Source organism: Oncorhynchus gorbuscha, linkage group LG16, assembly GCF_021184085.1.
Source record: "Oncorhynchus gorbuscha isolate QuinsamMale2020 ecotype Even-year linkage group LG16, OgorEven_v1.0, whole genome shotgun sequence".
NCBI lineage: Eukaryota > Metazoa > Chordata > Actinopteri > Salmoniformes > Salmonidae > Oncorhynchus > Oncorhynchus gorbuscha.
In genome coordinates this window covers 32,627,982-32,651,447 of record NC_060188.1, presented here as the reverse complement: position 1 = coordinate 32,651,447, position 23,466 = coordinate 32,627,982, and the positions used below count along the sequence as shown (strand labels likewise).

The 23,466-nt window shown below is 43.8% G+C and overlaps 1 protein-coding gene across 1 annotated transcript in view; it reads left to right on the top strand.

Moving 5' to 3' along the window:
* The first annotated feature begins 9,093 nt into the window (after nt 1-9,093).
* brd4 (bromodomain containing 4) overlaps nt 9,094-23,466 on the top strand; it is a 34,698-nt gene continuing 20,325 nt past the window's right edge. The window contains 3 exon segments of the mRNA XM_046304352.1: nt 9,094-9,784; nt 19,937-20,372; nt 22,377-22,514. Of these exon segments, the coding sequence (XP_046160308.1) occupies nt 9,681-9,784; nt 19,937-20,372; nt 22,377-22,514 (678 nt within the window). The 5' untranslated portion in view covers nt 9,094-9,680.

The following is a 23,466-nucleotide window of genomic DNA, read 5'->3' as shown; positions in this document are numbered from 1 at the left end:
GCTATGGATTTTGTTGTGAAAGAGATATTTGGAAGTGTTTTTTATTTTTTTAGAGCCCTTTAAAATCTGTGTTGTAGAGAATGCGAATGGAATTACAGAATCCAGACATTAAAACGGAATTCCAAAATATTATATGAACTTAGTAGGAAAACCAATTATCATAAGACAAAATGCATCAGTGATTCATATTTTCCTTTTAACTTTCTGAAGTGGCAAAAACACAGGAATGCCCCTGTCTGTGTGTCCACGCGTTTGTCTACCACTTTGTATAGCCTGGACTAAATATAAGCCTTCCGCAACCACAATAACTTCATTATTTTATAAAAGATTTAACCTGCATTTTTTCCAATAATCACTGATTTGGCTTTCAAGTCTGTGAAAATGTCCTTTTTGTTTCAAAGTTAAGGAGAACCATGCATAAAATACACATTCACTAATAATGACTAACTTGTTGTAGCACTGCAGGCATTAAAGATTGAGACCTGTGCTAATTTTCTATCTCTCAAACACAAGCCCACGTGCTAGTGAGTAGCCAGCTGATCTTTCTACTTCAATTTTAGCCAACTTGGGTCTATTTGCTAACTAACAAGGTAGTCGAATTGTTAAGAACAGACCATTCTGTCCGTCCTCAACTGTTTGAACAGCATGCGAGCCTGTCCACTTTGTTCAGATATTGAAATCAAGTGGCCTACCTTATTTCTCAGAATGAGACCCAGTTGCCAATAACTTACATAATTGTGATTTATGTTTATTGCAGATTTCTGAAACAGACCAGACAGCTACTTATATGTCTTTGGCTAAAATGCTGCTAGTTTTTTTTTTCCTACTGTGTTATTGACTTGTTAATTTTTTACTCCATGTGTAACTCTGTGTTGTCTGCTCACACTGCTATGCTTTATCTTGGCCAGGTCGCAGTTGCAAATGAGAACTTGTTCTCAACTAGCCTACCTGGTTAAATAAAGGTGAAATAAAATACATTTTAAAAATGACTGCAGCGCACGACGCTGCAGTCATTTTCCAGAATCAATGTTCATTGATACTCCCATTTCTAGTAGTCTTATCTGCGCCCAATTTGAGGAGTTGAGACATAAATAAAGATATCACTAGAAAGGTTAGCTACTCCTGTATCGCAGTGAAATGTCTGTGTGTTGCGGGGTCCATATGCCCAAATCTGTTGGACCAAACCTCCGAAAGCAAATAGCGAGTTGAAGCTCTTGTCAGAGAGGAAGAAGTGATCTTTCATATTTGTTGTTGTGAGTGGCAGGGGCTTGTGTTTTGTATGTGTGTAAATGGGAAGGGGACGAGACCAAAAAGCTTGATTCTTGCGATACAGTTATTTGAAATATCACGCCAAACATACATTTAATATGTCGCCTAGTCCTGCCCGATTCTCTTTTGCCCAGTCTTGTGTGGGTGTTGAGAAACAAATGTGAAGATATTTGTATACACAGCGCTGATTGTCTGATAGGATCGTCTAGAGCTCACCCCCTTACCCAGATGAACAGTCATTGGTCTGTTTTAATCAAATCAATTTGTGACGTCGTGATGTGGGACAAAAGTTCCATCCCTCCCGAACAGGCTGAAATTCCAGGCATTTGTTTCCCCCAAACATCTCATACACAAGAAGGGCAAATCGTAATTTTCACAATTTCAGACTGTTAATTCAACCGCATATTGTGGATATATATATATATATATATATATATATATATATATTTTTTTTTTACCCAGGAAAATCATGTTTTTTTAACTGCACTGCCATTTTAAGGTGTACCGTAATTACTGAACTATTAAGAGCACCTGAATATAAACCGCACCCACTGAATTATTAAAAAATATGTATTTTGTACATAAATAAGCCGCACATGTCTATAAGCCGCAGGTGCCTACCGGTACATTGAAACAAATTAACTTTACACAGCCTTTAAACGAAACACGGCTTGTAACACAAATAAATAGGCTTTAACGAAACACGGCTTGTAACAAAAATTAAAACAGTAGCCTACCAAGAAAGTCATTGGTCATCCTCCTCCTGTGCACTGAAACCACTGAAGTCATCTCCTTTGGTGTCGGAGTTGAATAGCCTCAGAATTGCTTCATCCGATGTTGGATCGTTTTCATTGTCGCTCTCGTCACTTTCATCCGGAGGCAAATACCCCGCTGAGCTCATGCTGCCCCTTCAACACGCAGCAGTCCAGCCTTTCGAAACACGTTGATGATAGTGGATTTTTTGACAGTGCTCCACGCTGTCAGGACCCACTGGCAGACTTGACCATAAAATGCTCTTCGCCTGCGGCCGGCCCATTTTAGTGAAGGATTTCATCCACACTTGTTATGCAAGCCTCCCACTGAACAAGGAGCGCCACCTTAAATGCACGATTTACACTGATGTCGAGTGGCTGCAAATACTTTGGGCCATCTGCTTTTCTTCCCTCGGAAAGCTTTTGTTGTCTTTTTGCACTGAGTCAGTTCCTCACGCTGCTGTTTCCAACGTCTTATCATCGACTCATTAAGGCCAAGCTCCCATGCAGCAGCTCTATTTCCTTTTCCAACAGACAGATCGATCGCCTTCAACTTGAAAGCTGCATCATATGCATTTCTCCGTGTCTTTGCCATGATAATAATATATAATAATATATGCCGAGGGTGACAAAATTACTACCGTAATCAGAATGATGGGAAGTTTGAGCGTGCTCGATTTACGTCACATTATGTGACGGTGCTCAGTTCTTTGGCGGCATGAATCTTGTGAAAGCGGGAAAAATCCATAAATTAGCCGCGTCATTGTATAAACCGCAAGGTTCAAAGTGTGGGAATAAAGTAGCGGCTTATAGTCCGGAAATTACGGTATGTGTTTTAGTGAGGTGGGGGTGAAGATTGTAATTACAGGGAGGAAGGAAGGGAGCCAAGACCTCTGTCTTCCACACATCTGTTCCCTGTGTGTGTGTGTGTCTGACCCCCAGCCTGGCAGTGTGGTTCACTCCACTACTCCTCCACACTCACGCGCTCCCTTGGAGGCTAACATTCCCTTGCTGCCCCTCTCTCGCTCTCCTTCGGAGTGTCTCTTTCTCTGCCTCTTTCTTTCTTTCTTTCTCGCATTGTATCTCTTTCTGAGTACATTTTCAGTGCATTCGTAAAGTATTCAGACCCCTTGACGTTTTCCACATTTTGTTAAGTTACTTACTCTGATATTCTAAAACTAATTACATGTTTTCCCTCATCAATTGACACACAAATACCCTGTAATGACAAAGTTAAAACAGATTTTTAGATATTTTGAATATGAATAAAAAAATAAATGCCTTATTTACACAAGTTTTCATAAATCACTCAATTGAGCTTAGGTGCATCCTGTTTCCTTTGATTGATTGGAGTCCACCTATGGTAAATTCAATTGATTAGACATGATTTGGAAAGGCACACACCTGTCTATATAAGGTCCCACAGTTGACAGTGCATGTCAGAGCAAAAACCAAGCCATGAAGCCGAAGGAATTGTCCATAGAGCTCTAGGATTGTGTCGAGGCACAGACCTGGGGAAGGGTATCTGTAGAGAAGAATGGGAGAAACTCTCCAAATACTGGTGTGCCAAGCTTGTAGCGTCATACCCAAGAAGACTCAAGGCTGTAATCACTGCCAAGTGTGTGATGGATTACTAAGCTTGAAATTGGGTTACTTAACAGGTATTCTATTGAAATATTGAGTGCTGTGGTTTAGAGGGTCTTCACCAGAAGTGAATGGTTATCTGTTGGAGAAAGGTATATGGTGGGTGCAATTTAAGCTTGGAATGTACTGAGTGTAGGGAAAACAATCATGTGGTAGGTATTGATAAGGGGAGAAAGTAATGGATTAGTGATGAAGTGGGTCGAGGTCAGGTCACTTTAAGGGAGGAGGAAAAGTGTATTGCCCGTATCACTTAGTTTCCTGCCTGTCAATAAAGATGCAATGTTGAGCGAGAAGGAGTAGACTCCACCCAAAGTGGGGTACATATAACACCTCTATTGTAACCATGTTTTTGTCGATTCAGCAGTTCAATCCTTTGGGAAGAATAAACTTGGTTTAAGCTTTCATAGTCTCCAAGTTCTTACTCTGATAATTAGATCCTAAAATGTTGCTTTTTAATTGTTTATAGATTGGGGGGGGGTGATTTAATCGATTGTAGATTAAGGCTTTAACGTAACAACATGTGGAAAAGGTCAAGGGGTCTGAATACTTTCCCGGATGCACTGTACATGCACACAAATTGAGTTTTAAACTGATTATGGCAGAAGGCCGAGTATGGCATTAGTCATGCAAACACTTTACTCAGCTTATCTTAATCGGTATAAGGCCAAAATCAAAGTAATTATACGCCGATTTAAAACCTGGTTTTCTGACAGAAGTTTATATTATTAGTTCACTGCTTAATCGGCGTTCCAGTTTTATGTTTGATCTGCGTGTGTGCCTTCACCGGTAGCGCAAGTGAAGTGAGTTCCAAAAAACATCAGTATGCATCTTAAAAATAGTTTTCACATCCTAACTTTGTCCAATCTCAGAATCAATTCGTCTTTGCAAAAAGAACATGGTCACTGTGGTAGAGCGTTGATTTTGATTGCCGATATTTCTGCTTTTATCAAGTCCCATCAGGCAGCCTGATTTCAGATGTCATACACACAGCATTATTAGAGAAGTCTCTCATCTTGCAAAGCATGTGAATGTTTTAATTGAACTATTATATTATTATTACTATTATACTATTAGTTGTGTGCATGTAACTGTACTCTCTTAATCTCCCTCCCTCTATCTCGTTCTCCATTGCTGTGTCTCTTCATGTGCCTCTTTCCCCCCCATCTCCCTTTCCCTCCGTCTCGCTCTCTCTTGCACAACACAATCAGGTGATTTAGGTCAATCGAACAGTGAACAAATGGTCTGGCAGACAACGATATATGTTCCACACAATACATTTTAACATGAATCAAATTAAATGTATTTATATAGCCCTTCTTACATCAGCTGATATATCAAAGTGCCGGAATCAGCCCTTGCCTTAACAGGAAGCCAGTGTAGGGAGGCTAAGCACTGGAGTAATGTGATAAATTTTTTTTGGTTCTAGTCAGGATTCTAGCAGCCGTATTTAGCACTAACTGAAGTTTATTTAGTGCTTTATCCAGGTAGCTGGAAAGTAGAGCATTGCAGTAGTCTAACCTAGAAGTAACAAAAGCATGGATTAATTTTTCTGCATCATTTTTGGACAGAAAGTTTCTGATTTTTGCAATGTTACGTAGATGGAAAAAAGCTGTCCTTGAAACAGTCTTGATATGTTCGTCAAAAGAGAGATCAGGGTCCAGAGTAACGCCGAGGTCCACAGTTTTATTTGAGACGACTGTACAACCATCAAGATTAATTGTCAGATTCAACAGAAGATCTCTTTGTATCTTGGGACCTAGAACAAGCATCTCTGTTTTTTTGTGCTGTGATGTTGCACTCCCCCTGAACAGAGCCCTGATCTGTGCCGAGGAGCTATGAGGTAAATGTGCCCCAGGGGTGTCATTCAATTGGTTGAGCTCAGTATGCTACTCAGGGTTTTCGTTATCCGGTAGTAGCCGGCTTTTGTCCATTTAAAACATAATAATAAAGATGTGGACGATAAATAAAATCGGCACTGGCCAATTGTCAGGGTGAAGTTTTAAAAAATATTTAAAAAATATATATATATATATTTTTTTTTATGAAGCATTCGCCTACTGGTTGTATGAGTTTGGGATCTACCGTCCCAGAGTCTGTTAAGGCTATTTCTTTCTCGACAAACTGATCAATAGAATGTCAACTTTTCTACTATGGTGGATAGTAGATTGACAGGCTCATAGGCGGCGTGTCCATAAGGCTCGGGGAAGCTTTCCCTAAGTGAATTAAATTGACAAAAAGAAAAAGCCTTATTAGCCTACTCCTGTCTATACATAACCACAATCATTCAAATAGGCTACTAAAGCATGACTTGGCCACAGAGGATCATTAGCTTCCCCTAGCCTTACAGAAAGAAAAAAAATGTTTTGCCTACAGTCACTTTGCCTGTAATCGGAAAGGCAGCTCACGCAATTGGTGCTGCAAATACCAAATAGATAATTGTCGAGATGCACCTATCATTGAAAAGTATAGGCCCAGCCAGTAATAGTGCAATATTTCCAAATTAAATCGCAGAAAAACATACTTTGGAATGCAAATGGTTATTGCCGTAAAGAGAAGACAATGAATATATACTCATGTCCTTTAGTTATTCAAATTCTAAGCTTAATTGAGCGAACAACAGTAGGCCTATCTAATTGGCACCAGCGGAGAGCGGCGGCCACATCCCCGGTGCTCACGGCACATATTCACACTCATTGTTGGGTCAGTGCCTCTGAAGTTTGTTTTTGGACAGTTTCCTCCAGTTTAGACAGACGTCGTTCTATTTGTGTCTCCCCTTCTCGTAGGCCTATTATATGGACAGCATTGTTTTTATTGGTCTGTTTGTCACTGTCAGCACAGTAGGCTAACCTGTCATTTGTCGCATTAAAAAAGATTCTGCTGATGTCTCCAGTCAAAGTTGAGTAAAATAAGCATGAAATGTGTTTTTCCCGTGCAAGGAAAGATGAGAAGTATCTGATTATAGCCCAGGCCTCTACACTATCTGCTTTCAGCCATGCATTAAGTGGTCATTTTCTTTGCCAACAGTGAATGAGTTCTATTATTAGCCTAAGTTATGACTGTCTAAAACTACTCATCACATTACGAATAGTAGATCTTACATAAGTCTGCAAATGCGATGATTCGATTCGCGAAAGGTGTTATTATAAAGGTGCGTTTTTAAACTTGAAACTAAGGGCTTTGCATAGGCTAGTGATTTTGCTGTTCCTTACTCGTCTTGTTGGCTGAGGAAAAGAAAACGTGGACAGTTATTCTAATGTCTTCAAAGTGAAAGGAAAGGACCGCACATCCTTGCATCCTCGACTTGAATGTTCTGTTAAGATGAATTACCATAATCGAAATGTGATTTCTGTCCTTCTGAGCACCGTGGGTGGTCGCCCTAATCAGGTTACGCACCCATATGGGTCCGGTAAATTTCTCAAATGTCCAGTAAATTAAAATTCTGCAGGTCAAATGTCTGGCGCCACAATTTGATAACTGAAACCCTGGTACTACTGTACCATCACAGACACCCCAGTCTTAATTACAGCACAGCAGGCTTATTGCTCTCTCTCGCTCGCAATCTCTCTCTTTCTCCAGTTGTATGTGACGTGGTCTCCCTCTTATCATCATGTTGGTAGACAGTAGGTATGAGGTACGCTCCACATGCTGATTAGTGTCATTGTAATGTGTCATGATGAGGTGAATCACTGTTGTTTCTGGAGACAGATGGCTGGATGATTTACGGGGGGGGGGGAATTAACTGTCTTCTGGGGAACACTGTAGCCGTGTCTCACTGTCCCTCAAACACACACCGCCTTGAATGAAATTACCACTTGCTTACAAGTGTTTTATTATGCTTTATTTTGGTAATATATATTTCTCAAAGGAGATCTTATTTGAAAATATATAGTGCCATCTGTTTTGTCACCAAAGCCCCATATATTACCCACCGCTGTGACCTGTACGCTCTCGTTGGCTTGCCCTCGCTTCATATTCGTCGTCAAACCCATTGGCTCCAGGTCATCTACAAGTCTTTGCTAGGTAAAGCCCCGCCTTAACTCAGCTCACTAGTCACCATAGCAGCACCCACCTGTAGCACGAGCTCCATCAGGTATATCTCACTGGTCACCCCCAAAGCCAATTCCTCCTTTGGCTGGCTTTCCTTACAGTTCTCTGCTGCCAATGACTGGCATGAACTGCAAAAATCACTGACTCTGGAGACTCATATCTCCCTCACTAGCTTTAAGCACCAGCTGTCAGAGCAGCTCACCGATCACTGCACCTGTACATAGCCCATCTGTAAATAGCCCATCCAACTACCTCCTCCCCATACTGTATTTATTTATTTATCTTGCTCCTCTGCACCCCAGTATCTCTACTTTACATTTACATTTAAGTCATTTAGCAGACGCTCTTATCCAGAGCGACTTACAAATTGGTGCATTCACCTTATGACATCCAGTGGAACAGTCACTTTACAATAGTGCATCTAAATCTTAAAGGGGGGGGGGTGAGAGGGATTACTTATCCTATCCTATCTACTTGCACATTCATCTTCTGCACATCTATCACTCCAGTGTTTAATTGGTATATTGTAATTACTTTGCCACTATGGCCTATTTATTGCCTTACCCCCCTTATCCTACCTCATTTGCACACACTGTATGTATACTTGTTCTACTGTATTATTGACTGTATGTTTGTTTATTCCATGTGTAACTCTGTGTTGTTGTATGTGTCGACCTGCTTTGCTTTATCTTGGCCAGGTCGCAGTTGTAAATGAGAACTTGTTCCCAACTGGCCTACCTGGTTAAATAAAGGTGAAATGAAATAAATAGCTCCATTATCTTTTCTACTTTATATCTGGTTTTGTTTGACACTGAAAATGCTTACCATCCCACTTTTTATTTAATTATTATTATTTTTTTTTACAATTTAGCAGCGGCGGCCTGTTGGCCTTGTGAAGAAGGAATGGATTGTTCGGTCCTCCCCCTCTTATAGTATTGTCTTACATATTATCTCTTTCTCGTTGTTTCTATTTCTCTTTGCATTGACAAAAGCCCGGCCGGCGTGGATGCTTTTGTATTAGTCTAGACGTGCTGTGTGAATGTGTGTGTGCAGCAGTGTGGTGGGGAGAGAGGGAGGGATGTGGGGGGAGGAATGGAGGGGGAGCGAGAGCAGTAGATAAGGTAGCCTTTGGTTTGGTGGGGGTAGGCAGGCGTTGGTTCACAAGATCAGCCCAAAAGGAGAATGGCACGTGGGGGAGGGGCAGGGTGAATTGGAAGTAGGGAGGTGTTGGGGTGCCAAAGGTGTGGATGGAGAGAGAGAGGGAGGGACCTCAAGCTATTGAGCGAGAAAAGGGAGGGGTGGAGTGAGAGCGTAGGGAGAGGGAGGGGTAACGAGCTGTGGGCTGAGACTAGTGCTCAATGAGGAAGCGGAACAGCAGAGCCATTTTCACCGTTGAATAACCACCGCACGCCGTTTGCTGTGTGTTGTGTTTTGAGAGAGAGAAGAGCTACGAGAGAAAGGGAAGAAGCAAGCTCTCCTCCTAGATTTTTTTTTTTTTTTTTTATCAGAGCGCTGTCCTTCCTTTCTCACTCTTGCTGTTTGTGAGTGGGGGAGGCCCGGGGTGGACACACACAATGGGGCGAGGAGCCTGTGGCTGCTGGGCCGTTGTGCTGCTGCTGAGAGGGGGAGGGGGTAGAGCGAAGGAGACCGGCACACACAGCTAACTCAGCCAGCCGGCTCCAGTCAGGCCTCCACAGGCATAATCTTACCCCGATCCCTTGTCCCTTTTCTGTTGTTTTTCATTTTTTTTTTTCATTTTCAAGGAATACCCATCACTTAAGCCTGGATCAATGGATTAATCATGTGTGGATTATTGTGGATGGATTTTGTGAAACGGAACTAGATTGGAACCTTAAACAGAACCGATCTCTCTTCCTGTGTGTGTGTGTGGGAAAAGGAGAGAAAGGGAGCCAAACTTCTCCTGTTTTTTAAATTTTTTTTTTGCTTTGTGTTGAGGGAAGCTTCTAGATGGATTACAAGATGCATGCCAAGTCTAACGATCTGCTGGATTTTCAGACTCTGGATGCTCTTTTGGAAAAAATGGCACATTATTCTTCTGTCTCTGTGAAAAGGTAACGTTTGGCCGATACAGATATAACACAAATAGGCTTCCCTCATGTTTCCCATTCAAGGGAGACTTTCTCATAATACTAGGCTAGATCCGTTGTGTTAATTACACGGAACAATAATATAAACGCAACGTGGAACCATTTCAAAGATTTTACTAGGTTACAGTTCATATGAGGAAATTAGGCCCTGAACTTTGGATTTCACATGACTGGAAACGCATATACGCATCTGTTGGTCACAGATACCTTTTTTTTAAAGAAGAAAATGGGCGTCAGGATCTCATCGCAGTATTTCTGTGCATTCAAATTGCCATAGATAAAATGCCATTGTTTGTTGTCCTTAGCTTATACCCGCCTATACTATAACTCCACCACTACCATAGGGCAACAATGTTGACATTGGCAAACCACTTGCCCACACGACGCCTAACAAATTCTATAAAACGACGTTGGAGGCGGCTTATGATTGAGAAATTAACATTAGATTCTGTGGCAACAGCTCTGGTGGACATTCCTGCAGTCAGCATGCCAATTGCACACTCCCTCAACTTTAGACATTTGTGACATTGTGTTGTGAGAGAACTGCCCATTTTAGAGTGGCATTGTATTGTCCCCAGCACAAGGTGCACCTGTGTAATGATCATGCTGTTTAATCAGCTTCTTGATATGCCACACCTGTCAGGTGGATAGATTATCTTGACAAAGTAAAAATGCTCACTAGCAAGGAATATAAACAAATGTGTGCACAACATTTAAGAGTAATATGTTTTTTATATATTTTTATTCAGTGTACATATATTAAGCCTACAGCTTGCATTTGTACTGTATGGAGGACACCTAATCTAAAACATGAAACTGAAACAGAATGCTCCAGTTTACAGAGAAGTCTTTGTTTGTGGACCACTTTCTCAAATATGACCTATTAATGTGTCATTTTCTCTGATGTAGCTTATTAGTTTAAAGCCTGTGGAAATTGTTGGTTTGGAGGTTTGCATTATTAGCCACCATTCTGCCTATAACCCTCCTGGGGAGGGGAGAAAGAGTGTGTGTTGTATCTGTTGTAGCAGAAACGTGTCCTGATTCCAGGAAATGCCTTGGTGAATGAACTGGTCCGGTGAGTTAAGCCCGGGGAGGGGGGAGAAGGAGAGCAAGGGGCGTCCTTTAGCTCCAGTTCTGTGTTTGTTTACTAAGTGACTCAGTGACTCGTACGTGAGGGTTGTCACTCTCTCCCCTACATTCTTGGTGCGTGTTCTCCTCACCCTTTCGTCCTGGCTTTTTGCCCACTGTAAACACAGATGGTTGTCGTCTGTGTCGAATCTTTTCACTCCTGTTGCACACCACCCTGTGTGTTTGGTCCACCTATGGTCAGTCAGAGAGAGAGAGAGAGAGTCACTGGGAGTGTTTCACCACAGTGTTCTGTGACTTGGACTGAACACAAACCCAACCTGATTTAATGTAGGCTTGTCACCAGCAGCAGTGTGTGTCTGTGTGTTAGGGTTGGGCTGATAGACTATATGATAATATAGACTATTGGTGATGATTTGAACTTTCCAATTCAAAACTGTGCAGTCGTATCAATATGTTCGACATGAAGTCCAAACGAATAAACACTTTTGTCCCCCATCATAAGTGTATATTTTTTAAATGAAAAGGCGACTTGACTATAAGATCATCAATGAGCACAGTTGAATTATTTTGTCATTAACAATGCAACGTGATGATATCAGATATCGGCAATATTTGGAGTAGCATAATCGTGGAATAGGTCTGCCCAAATATCGCTCAACCCTAGTGTGAGGAAGCCTGCTTGCCTCTACGGAGCCACACAGCCAGAGGTAGAGAGTCAGGCTCTGAACAGTCAGACATGACGCATGCCTCTGACTCAGTCCACCCCCCCCACCACCCCCCCAAGGCATTTTGTTGCATGCCAGATGTGTGCGTGGGCCTGCATGCACGTGGGTGAGAGCAGTTCTCCGCTGAAGTGAGAGGTAGTTAGCGTCCCTGGTTAAAAGTAGTTTGCTATGTAAGGCAGTGTTCCCCCAATTGGTGTACAGCACTTTGAGATATCAGCTGATGTACGAAGGGCTATATAAATAAAATTTGATTGATTGATTGGTGGCCTGCGGGTGGTTTTATTTGGCCCCCCAAGTTTCTAAATATTTTAGTTTTTTTTTGTTGCATTTTCATTGTTGGAAGTAAGACAGTAAAAACAACAAGAAATCACCTCCAATTGATTTTCATTTCGCAATTAAGCTTTTAGGTTTTGAATGTTTTACTCAAATATTATATCTGTTTGGGCTTCTTGTGGTCAATTTGCAGTCTACCAATTATTTGTAATTATGTTCTGGCCCCTCAACCACCCGCCCAAGACTAAATTGGCCCGCGGCTATATCTAGTTCATGATCCCCGATGTAAGGAATGGGGCGCTATTTGGGACACAGATATAGCCTAATTCCTGGCCAGGCTGACCAAAAGCATGCGGTGCCCATTGCAGACTCCCACGGGGTGAAGATGTGGGGGTCCACTCCACCGTCTGACGCACAACATACTGTAGACGCCACAGATGCTACCTCTCTTAGACTGACGGAAAGAGTTTAAATTAAATAGGCTTGGCCCGTTAGTCTATAGGCTGTGTATTTCCCTCATCATCAAACCAATAGTTTGTTTCTCTAATGTTTTCAGAATGATTCAATTCCGATTTCTGTGTCATGACTAACATTCACTACAGTTTGTGTCCAAGTATGAAATTCCAGAATGAAGAGTGCTTTTAAATGCCGATATAACAGTGCAATAGACCCATCTGTCTGCCTGGTGGCTGACCTGCCTATACTGTGCCACTCTCTCTCTCTCCATCCCTCGCTAGCTCACTATAAAGATGTGAGTGTTCTCGGAAGTACGGCAACTAATCAGTCTCCTCCTTTCCAAAAGTAAAGAATCTTGGGAGTCAATTCCTAGCAGCATTGAATTTTAACACGCAGAAATGGTGGTCAGTGGGATTTGGCGTTCAAGGAGTTGTGGAATCTATTCATTTTGGAGTCTGCTCTCCACCACTGTCATTGTTGTTAAGTTGGAAAACTGGCAGAGAAAGGCAAGTGACAGCAGCGAAGTCCTGTTTGGCAATACTGTGAAGTTAAATGAGAAGGAAATGCCAACTTCGCGAGGTGGAGGTGAGATCAAGTAATGGTAGTACAGGTGCCATGCTTAACCATCTGAAAGGGACGCACCGTGAGACCCAAACCAACGCTGGCAGCAGCGCAGCAGCATTGTGAATTCACATATTTTTCTTTGTGAAAATTCTATGTTTAAATGTGTTTTGCTGTTTAAACATCAAGAACAATTTTCCATTTGGTCAGATCCCTGGTCACAAGTAGTCATTTGGGATCTACTCATAGCCGGATGTCTCTTACTGCGCTGGTGTGTGGAGTGGAAAACACAAGTTATTATTTACTTTCTAGATGGAATAGATTGGCCTAGTAGATACAATACCTCTATTTTGTAACCTAACATGAGGTGTGTGTGTCCCAAGTCCCAAATAGCATCCTATTCCCTGTGGCGCTCATTAAAAAGTAGTGCACTATGTAGGGAATAGGGTGACATTTAGGACAAGCCCCTCCCCCCCGGTTTTCAAGTGTCACTCACTGACAGAACCTGATTTCCTGGCCTCGACTAGGCCCCTCTGTAACCAGAGCCACTTCCTCCCTTCTCTCACAACATTCCTCGGCAGTCTGTGGTGATCTATGTCCAGGTCAAAGGTCAACTGTTATTCCAGAGCCCAAAGCAGTGGGGGTGTGGTGAGACACACACACACGGGTAGACAGGAAGTCAGCCAGTGGCAGTGTTTATCTTCACCTCTTGTAGCAATCTGCCTCTGCTGAGTCGTATTTACAAAGTGCATTAGAGTTGGATCAGGTCCCACAATCCATATAATCAAAAACTGATCCTAGATCAGCACAGCAGCACTCCGACTCTTGAGACTTTGTGAATATGGGTCCTGCTGTATTAAGTAGGTTGTAAAAATGTGTTGTTGACCTTTAGGACCATAGCAGGAAATAATTTGTCATAGCGATTTATGTTTTTAATGCCGTTTTCTTTTGTCTTTTGAAGTGTGGTTGTTTAATGCACCAAGACAGAGCCGAATTATCAACCCATACGGGCTCTGTTCAAACGTAGTGCACCATGTAGGGAATAGGGTGCCATTTGGGGTGTATCCAGACTGGGCTAACTTTTCTATGGATGCTGTTAGTCAAGAAAAATAATAAGGTCTAACCTGGAGCTGACTTAGTTTAATCATCAGCAGTCACAATGGATGTGTTTTGGTCAGCGACTTTGTCAGCTACTCAACTAGCCACTTCACCTCCTGATGAGATTAGTGTTTTTGACATTTACGTGTCCATTGTCTGCTGGACTACCATTGTGTACAGGTTCCCCTTTCCAATTGAAACCAAACCTGTGTTACTGTCACTTATCAGGCCGAAGGTGTGAAGGTGAGAATGGGCCCAAGTTGACCTGATTAGGGAACACGTCTCAAATGGCACCCTATTCCCTATAGTGTGCTACTTTGAACTGGTCAGAAGTAGTGCACTGCATAAGGAATAAGGTGCCATTTGGGATGCCTAGGTGTAAAAAACATTTATTAAAGGGGGGGGGGTAGCTAAAATAAATCTCTTCAAACATGGGAAACTGCAGGAAAACCTGGTGAAAGCCAACAGGACTAGTGTTGGCCTCTCTTTGCCTGAGCTAATCATGTTTACTCATTGTCATCTTATCTGGTCAAATAGGCTCAGTCAGCAGTTGAGGTTTTAAATAATCACAATAAACTCGACCCAACAGTGGAGCAATAGCACACAGTGGGGAGAAATGTTGTACTTTGTACTGTGTATGTGTGTGTCCTTGGATTCCCTGGTTGTTGTTGCCTGGCTGTTGTGAACCATCTGGTGGTGCTGTGTATACATCGGCTGGTTCCTGATCCCAGAGAACACTGCTTCCCGAACTAGCTGGAGCATCAGCCTGGTGTTGTGACTAGCTAGAAGCTACCTAACAAACAGCCTCTGTCACCATAGAGGGAGCTCTCCCGTCTGTCCCTAAGCTGTCAGTCTGTACCTGCCATAGACGCCTCCCCCATCCTCCTGTGTCTGTAAGAGCTGGGTGGTGGTGTTATGTTTAAAACAGGGAGGGAATTGTCCTGGATTTGTCCATTGTGTCCAATGAGGAAACGCGCACTTTAATTTCAAACGCATGCAACACATTTTTTAAAATGTTTTCCGTTGTGTGCCCCAATGAACACTACCCTGTTTGTGGAGGGCCTGTCGGTTCCTTCCTTAGTGGACGTCATCCTCCTGTCTGCTGCTTGGTCCCATTGTCTGTCCCTTTCGACCTCTTCTGTACTGCAGCCTCAGTCGACCACACACACTGTTTAACACGCAATGAAAATGCATGATTTTTGCCCAAGATAATTGTAAGACTTGGAACAAAATGAATCAGTGATTCGTATTGTCTTTCAGGTTTCTGTAGAGGCAACGGCACACCATGGCTGTGCGCGTTTTGTCTACCACTTTGTGTAGCCGTTTGCGAAGATACGAATGTAACGACAACCATCGTCTACTTTGGAAATGTTTTGCAAAAAAACTTGTCAATTGAAATGTTTACTACAAAGTGGTCTCTACCTACCTGGCAGAATGATATCAGGATTATTTGCATCAATCCAGTGGTCATTTGATTTGCAAACTCTACAGAAACATTGCTAACCATACAGTCTCTGTGGTCGTCTGATGTGATTCAAGCATTGATCTCCACCTTTAAAATGGAAAGGGGGGGGGGGGCTACGGAATCAGGCAAAATATTAAACCAATTTTCTTGAGCCCAACCAGTGCAGTGCTTGACTAGTTTCCACTAGACTTATGTAGCCCTGGTTCTGAATGCAGCCCGCTACTTGGTCATTAGCAGCAGCTCTGTGTTGTATCATGTCTAGCATTATATTCAGGAAGTCTGTACTCTGTTATAAGAAACATTCAATGACTGTTTTGGCTGGTGCTTTGACCCGAGTGGGCAGGTAGCAGACAAGTTAAAATTCCTCTCTCCTGTTACCATCCCAGACAGAGGTCAGTCAGTGTATGGGTGTGTTTCATCCAGGGAGTCCTAGGCAGCGATCAAGTGCTTGCTTAACTGCTAACTCAGAAAGGTTGACTCATCAGGAATGTGATTAGTTGAGCGAGATCCGTACACTGGTGTGTGTGTGTGTGTGTGTGTGTGTGACTGGCCAGATTTTTTAAAACGAGAATCCCTCATGATCAATACTTTGTGGTTGGTCACATTGCTACGTCTTTGTACTCTGTCTCCAACACACTGTCCTTGTGACATAGTAGCCTGGGGGAGAGGAGGCGAGAGGCGGCATGGGAACACTGTGTTCCACCAGCAGCCAGATGATGCCAAACGTACCACACACACACACACACACACACACACACACACACACACACACACACACACACACACACACACACACACACACACACACACACACACACACACACACACACACACACACACACACACACACACACACACACACACACACACACACACAAAACCTCCCACATCCTGAAACACTCCAGAGACTTCCAAGGAATATGGGATAGGCTGTGTCTTACCAGGCACCCACATAAACCATTAGACACACACAGGCCCTGCCAAAACCCCAGCGATGGCTAACTCCTAACTCACCCCTGATCTCACACACACACACACACACACACACACACACACACACACACACACACACACACACACACACACACACACACACACACACACACACACACACAGAGTTGGGTCAATTTCAGTTCCGTTCAGAAAGTAAACCAGATTTGGAACTGGCGTTTCAGTATAGTCCTTGAATTGACAGGTATTGAAATGGAATGAATCCTGACAGACAGACACAAAGCCATTTATTTCTGATGGGCTCGGAGGAGAACTGGAGCAGCTTACAGGCGGTAGGCAATTAAGATCACACGTATGAAAACCCAGGACACTAAAGAGGCCTTTCTACTGACTCTGAAAAACACCAAAAGAAAGATGACCAGGGTCCCTGCTCATCTGTGTGAACATGCCTTAGGCCTGCTGCAAGGAGGCATGAGGACTGCAGATGTGGCCAGGGCAATATTGCAATGTTCATACTGTGAGACGCCTAAGACATCGCTACAGGGAGACAGGACGGACAGCTGGTCATCCTCGCAGTGGCAGACCATGTGTAAAAACACCTGCACGGGATCGGTACATCCGAACATCACACCTGCAGGACAGGTACAGTATGGCAACAACAACTGCCCGAGTTTCACCAGGAACGCATAATCCCTCCATCAGTGCTCAGACTGTCCACAATAGGCTGAGAGAGGCTGGACTGAGGGCTTTTAGGCCTGTTGTAAGGCAGGTCCTACCAGACATCACCAGAAACAACGTCGCCTATGGGCACAAACCCACCGTCGCTGGACCAGACAGAACTGGCAAAAGGTGCTCTTCACTGACGAGTTGCGGTTTTGTCTCACCAGGGGTGATGGTCGGATTCACGTTTGTCGTCGAATGAATGAGTGTTACACTGAAGCCTGTACTCTGGAGCGGGATCGATTTGGAGGTGGAGGGTCCATCATGGTCTGGGGGTGGTATGTCACAGTATCATCGGACTAAGCTTGTCATTGCAGGCAATCTCAATGCTGTGCGTTACAGGGAAGACATCCTCCTCCCTCATGTGGTACCCTTCCTGCAGGCTCATCCTGACATGACCTCTCCAGCATGACAATGCCACCAGCCATACTGCTCGTTATGTGCGTGATTTCCTGCAAGACAGGAATGTCAGAGTTCTGCCATGGCCAGCGAAGAGCCTGATCTCAATCCCATTGAGCACGTCTGGGACCTGAGGCCTCAGGTTGTGAATAATATAGCCCAGGTCAATATGCACAAAGATTCAGTAAGTTCTCTGAAGAGGCAACACTGTATCTGATCATTCTGGATCCTAGTTTGACAGGTTGCACACCAAAATATAAATGATGCATTTCCTAGATATGTTAGATGAAGTAGCTTACTTTTTGAATTATAGGCTACGATCTCAGTTGTCCAACTTTGCTCTAACTGTTGCGTTCCCATGGAAAACCAGGTTTTTGTTTTATCGGTGCAAGTCTTTTGTGGGTAAAAGTCACACGCTGAGTAGAATGGGGAAATCCAAAAACATATAGGAAACCACAGTACTCCACCCCCAAAACTGCACATACTGACGCGTCGGTGGGTCTGTGGGTGGTTGTGTGTGTGGTTCTTGGTAGGGGGGTTGTGTGTGTGTGTGTGGTTCTTGGTAGGGGGGTTGTGTGTGTGTGTGTGGTTCTTGGTAGGGGGGTTGTGTGACCTTTGGTTGCCCCCGCTGGAGAACGCTGCTCTCCCTGTCCTCCCCAGTCTGTGTCCGTCCCTCATTATAACCTGACGGGTAATGTTGTGTGGGAGTGCTGATCTAGGATATGGTCCCGCCTGTCCATGTAGGCCTAATCTTATTTATTGTAATCTTAAAGGAAAAACTGATCCTGAATCAGCACTCCTAGTTCTCTGAGATGCTTGATACGTACGCCCCCTGGTCTGATGTGTTAGTGTGACCTCTCGGTGCCCATGCTACAGTATACAGAGCCTTTTCTCTCCTTTGTCTCTCCATCAACCCTGTAACTATTACCATTTACCACAGCCTTCATGTGGCGCTGCCGTCGAGCCCCGTCTGCCTTTAGTAGGGATGTGCATCTTTCCCTTTCGTTTCTAGATACATGTGATAAGATACAGGAACTATACGTCTTAGTTTGAATTGATTTTGTGCGATTCGGTTTGATGCGATATGTTTCGATGGACTGACATTTGTTGCATAAACACATACATTTTCCATTCTAAAGTCAAATCTGCTGCTCCTGGAGCTCATGAACTGGGCCTGATGAGCTGGGCCTGATGAGCTGGGCCTGATGAGCTGGGCCTGATGAGCTGGGCCTGATGAGCTGGGCCTGATGAGCTGGGCCTGAGCTGGGCCTGAGCTGGGCCTGAGCTGGGCCTGAGCTGGGCCTGAGCTGGGCCTGAGCTGGGCCTGAGCTGGGCCTGAGCTGGGCCTGAGCTGGGCCTGAGCTGGGCCTGTGTGTGTGTGTGTGTGTGTGTGTGTGTGTGTGTGTGTGTGTGTGTGTGTGTGTGTGTGTGTGTGTGTGTGTGTGTGTGTGTGTGTGTGTGTGTGTGTGTGTGTGTGTGTGTGTGTGTGTGTGTGTGTGTGTGTGTGTGTGTGTGTGTGTGTGTGAGAAAATTAACTATGTAAGCAGCTGAGCCATAAAGGAGACAAGGTATCTACCACCACAGCAGTAGCAGTGTCATGCAGTCTTACTCTACCCAACCTCTGAAACAAGAGTCACCCCACAGAGTGTATGTATTAAGATGTGGGATACAAAGAAAGTCCGTTATTAGCTGATGTAAAACGTGTTGTGATATGTCTATGGTTGCAAAGGGGAGGGTATATTAATTTACCAGTAATCTACCAGAATTTTGTTAACTTTCAAGGAATATATTTTATCATATGACATCTAGTGGCCTTTTTAGGAACTTCAGATTATCACAGGTGTCTAATTATCTCTGGCCCTCTTTATGGCTTTATTGCATGTCTTTAAAAAATAGAAAATAAAACAAATATGATCATTTTTATTATATATTTTTAAACAGCTGTAAAATATTATCCTAAATATAAACAATCAATTTATTGAATGCCATTGAGGGTTTCAGCATTCTTTTTTACATTTATTTTACTGTCTGTCTTTGTACCTGTTTTAGGGCCAAAACGATAGCAGTTGGAAGAGTTGCAGAGTTAATTGAAAATGCCATTGTTGATTTATATACTTTTATCATTATTAGGCTATTTTCTCTTGATCCATGCGGTCTATCCACTAGAAGCTAATGGACAATATGGACACAGATAGAGAAATGTATGCAATATATGAAAAGGTTATTCAAGTATAAATTACCAAAGTTACCATAGATTATATGTTACTTACCAAAATGACTGAAGATTCCGGCAACTGGTAAATTAGCGGGAGCTTTGCAATCCTATATGTCTGACAAAGATGCTAATGACGGTCTGTCTGTCTGTCTCTCTTTTCCTAGAGAGGCTAGTGAGGAGTGCAATGGAATCAGCGGTGCTCTCTCAGTGGAGTCGTCCGCGCCGCCGTCGAGACTGAACAACTGGTGTCCCGCGGCCACCGCCGCCCCTACCCCAACCCTTACCCCTGCTCCGGCCCCTGTGCCCGCGCCCCCAGTCACCTCCACAAGAATGGGGGACGGCCTGGATGCAACCACAGTGCAGATGTCTTCGTCAGGCAGCAGTAGCAGTAGCCAGGGGGGGCAGCCCCAGCCCTCCACCTATGTGCCCACCGTGCCAGAGTTTAACCCACCGCCCCCGGAGTACATCAACCTGTCGCAGCCCAAGCGGCAGACCAACCAGCTGCAGTACCTGCTCAAGGCGGTGCTGAAGACCCTGTGGAAGCACCACTTCTCCTGGCCCTTCCAGGCACCCGTCGACGCCGTCAAACTCAACCTGCCGGTGAGTAGTGTGTTTGTCTGGTTGGCTGGCTGGTGTCACGCTATGTGGACTAGGAAAGGAGAAACGAACGACCTGAAAATAGTCTTTGTAAGTTTCATTAATTTAAAAGTTGAATTCACTAAATTGTCTTTTAGAGCAGGTTTGGGTTGTAGTGTACCTACAGGATGGTAATTCTCCAGCAACAGGGTTGGAGAACCCTGCTTTAGATTTCTATTCTGACTACCCATCCACATCGCTCAGACCAAACGCCACACTCAGTGTTTCTCCTCTGCCATGAGTCCAGGTTTGCTTTTCTCCCTGGCGTGTTACAAAATGGGAACACGTTCTGACCGTTTTGGTCCTAGATACAGAAGGGTTGGGCCAGAGCCGTCATAGTGAAACTAGGAATAAATGCACAATGAATAACGCGAAACGTTGAGTCAAAGTAACATGGCTATATACAGGGAGTACCAGTACTGAGTCGGTGTACAAGGTAATTAACGTAGCTATGTGCATATGCACTCAGTGACCAGTTTATTAGGGATACCATCTAGTGCCGGTTCGGATTCTCTTTTACCTCCGGAACAGACTGAATTATTCGGGGCATGGACTCGTTGCTCAATTGGTATCAAGTGACCGAACATCTGCCAGGAAAACATGCCCTACACCATTACACAACCGGCACCAGCCTGTACCATTGACACCAGGCAGGGTGGGGCCATGGACTCATGCTGCTTACACCAAATTCTGACTCTGCCATCAGCATGACACAACAGGAACCGGGATTTTGTCGGACCAGGCAATGTTTTTCCAACTTAGGTAGTCCAGTGTTGGTGATTGCGTACCCACTGGAGCCTCTTCTTCCTGTTTTTAACTGATTGGAGTGGAACACGGTGTGATCGTCTGCTGCAATAGCCTATCCGTGACCCGGATCGATGAGTTGTGCCTTCTGAGATGCCGTTCTGCACGCCACCGTTGTACTGAGCTATTATTTGCCTGTTTGTGGCCAGCCTGTTCGCTTGCACCATTCTTGCACCATTCTTGCCATTCTCCTTTGACCTCTTATCAACAAGCTGTTTTCACCCACAGGACTGCCGCTGACTGGATGTTTTTTGTTTGTCGCACCATTCTCTGTAAAACCTAGACACAGTCGTGCTTGAAAAGCCCAGGAGAGAGGACGTTTCTGAGGTACTAGAACTGGCTCTCCTGGCACCGCCTATCAAACCATGCTCTAAGTTGCTTAGGTCATTCGTTTTTCCCATTCTAACGTTCAATCAAACAGTAACTGGATGCCTGTCTGCCTGCTTTATATAGCGATCCACGGCCACATCACCTACCGTCTGCTGGAGCAAACCATTTCCATGAATGGGGTGGTATACCTAATAAACTGACCAGAGTGTAGTTAGGCGTGACTATGCAACAGGATAGATAGATAGACAGCAGAAGTGTGTGTGTGTGTGTGTGTGTGTGTGTGTGTGTGTGTGTGTGTGTGTGTGTGTGTGTGTGTGTGTGTGTGTGTGTGTGTGTGTGTGTGTGTGTGTGTGTGTCTGTGTCTGTGTCTGTGTCTGTGTCTGTGTCTGTGAGTGTGTGTATGTCTGTGAGTGGAGTCCAGTGTGTGTCCATAGTCGGTGCAAAAAAGGGCAAATGCAGGTATTCCGGGTAGCCATTTAATTAGCTATTTAGCAGTCTTGTTAAGTTGTCTTACGGCTTGGGGGTAGAAGCTGTTCAGGGTCCTGTTGTTTCCTGACTTTTGTGCCCTGGTTCCTCTGTTCCTCTTGCCGTGCGGTAGCAGAGAGAACAGTCTACTATTTCCAGTGAGTGCTGCTTTTCCCTTTTCTAGGTCACGCCCTTACAACTCTGCACCCCAAAGAGCTTTTTTTTTGTTGCAAGGAGTATTGAGTTTATTATTGATTCTAGTAGTGTTTCTATGGGGTCATGCCACCCAAGCACCCAACATGCACACCTGGTAGAATCCTCTGCCTGTGACTGTCCTGTTTATAATTGAATTATACTTAAACATTTCAGGACTACTACAAGATTATTAAAGTTCCTATGGATATGGGAACAATCAAGAAGCGACTTGAGAACAGCTACTACTGGAACGCCCAAGAATGTATTCAAGACTTCAACACCATGTTCACCAATTGCTACATTTACAACAAGGTAACGATGCAGTAATGCACCGTAGCTGTTGTCAACCACCACCATAGAAATATAATCTATAGAAAGGGCTTGGAACCGCTAACCTTGACAATTTGAACGAGGTGGTTAATTTGATGACCACCACACCCAATGTAGTTAGTATCAGAGACATATATATTTAGAGTTTAGCTTACTTTTAGAATGGACACTGTTTTAGAATGGATGCTTTTTCCTAGGTAGTGCTAGATAAATGTATGTCTGGGTCCTAGGTAGTGCTAGATAAATGTATGTCTGGGTCCTAGGTAGTGTTAGATAAATGTATGTCTGGGTCCTAGGTAGTGCTAGATAAATGTATGTCTGGGTCCTAGGTAGTGCTAGATAAATGTATGTCTGGGTCCTAGGTAGTGCTAGATAAATGTATGTCTGGGTCCTAGGTAGTGCTAGATAAATGTATGTCTGGGTCCTAGGTAGTGCTAGATAAATGTATGTCTGGGTCCTAGGTAGTGCTAGATAAATGTATATCTGGGTCCTAGGTAGTGCTAGATATATGTATGTCTGGGTCCTAGGTAGTGCTAGATAAATGTATGTCTGGGTCCTAGGTAGTGCTAGATAAATGTATATCTGGGTCCAAGGTAGTGCTAGATAAATGTATGTCTGGGTCCAAGGTAGTGCTAGATAAATGTATGTCTGGGTCCAAGGTAGTGCTAGATAAATGTATGTCTGGGTCCTAGGTAGTGCTAGATAAATGTATAGCTGGGTCCTAGGTAGTGCTAGATAAATGTATGTCTGGGTCCTAGGTAGTGCTAGATAAATGTATGTCTGGGTCCTAGGTAGTGCTAGATATATGTATGTCTGGGTCCTAGGTAGTGCTAGATAAATGTATGTCTGGGTCCTAGGTAGTGCTAGATAAATGCATGTCTGGGTCCTAGGTAGTGCTAGATAAATATTTATCTGGGTCCTAGGTAGTGCTAGA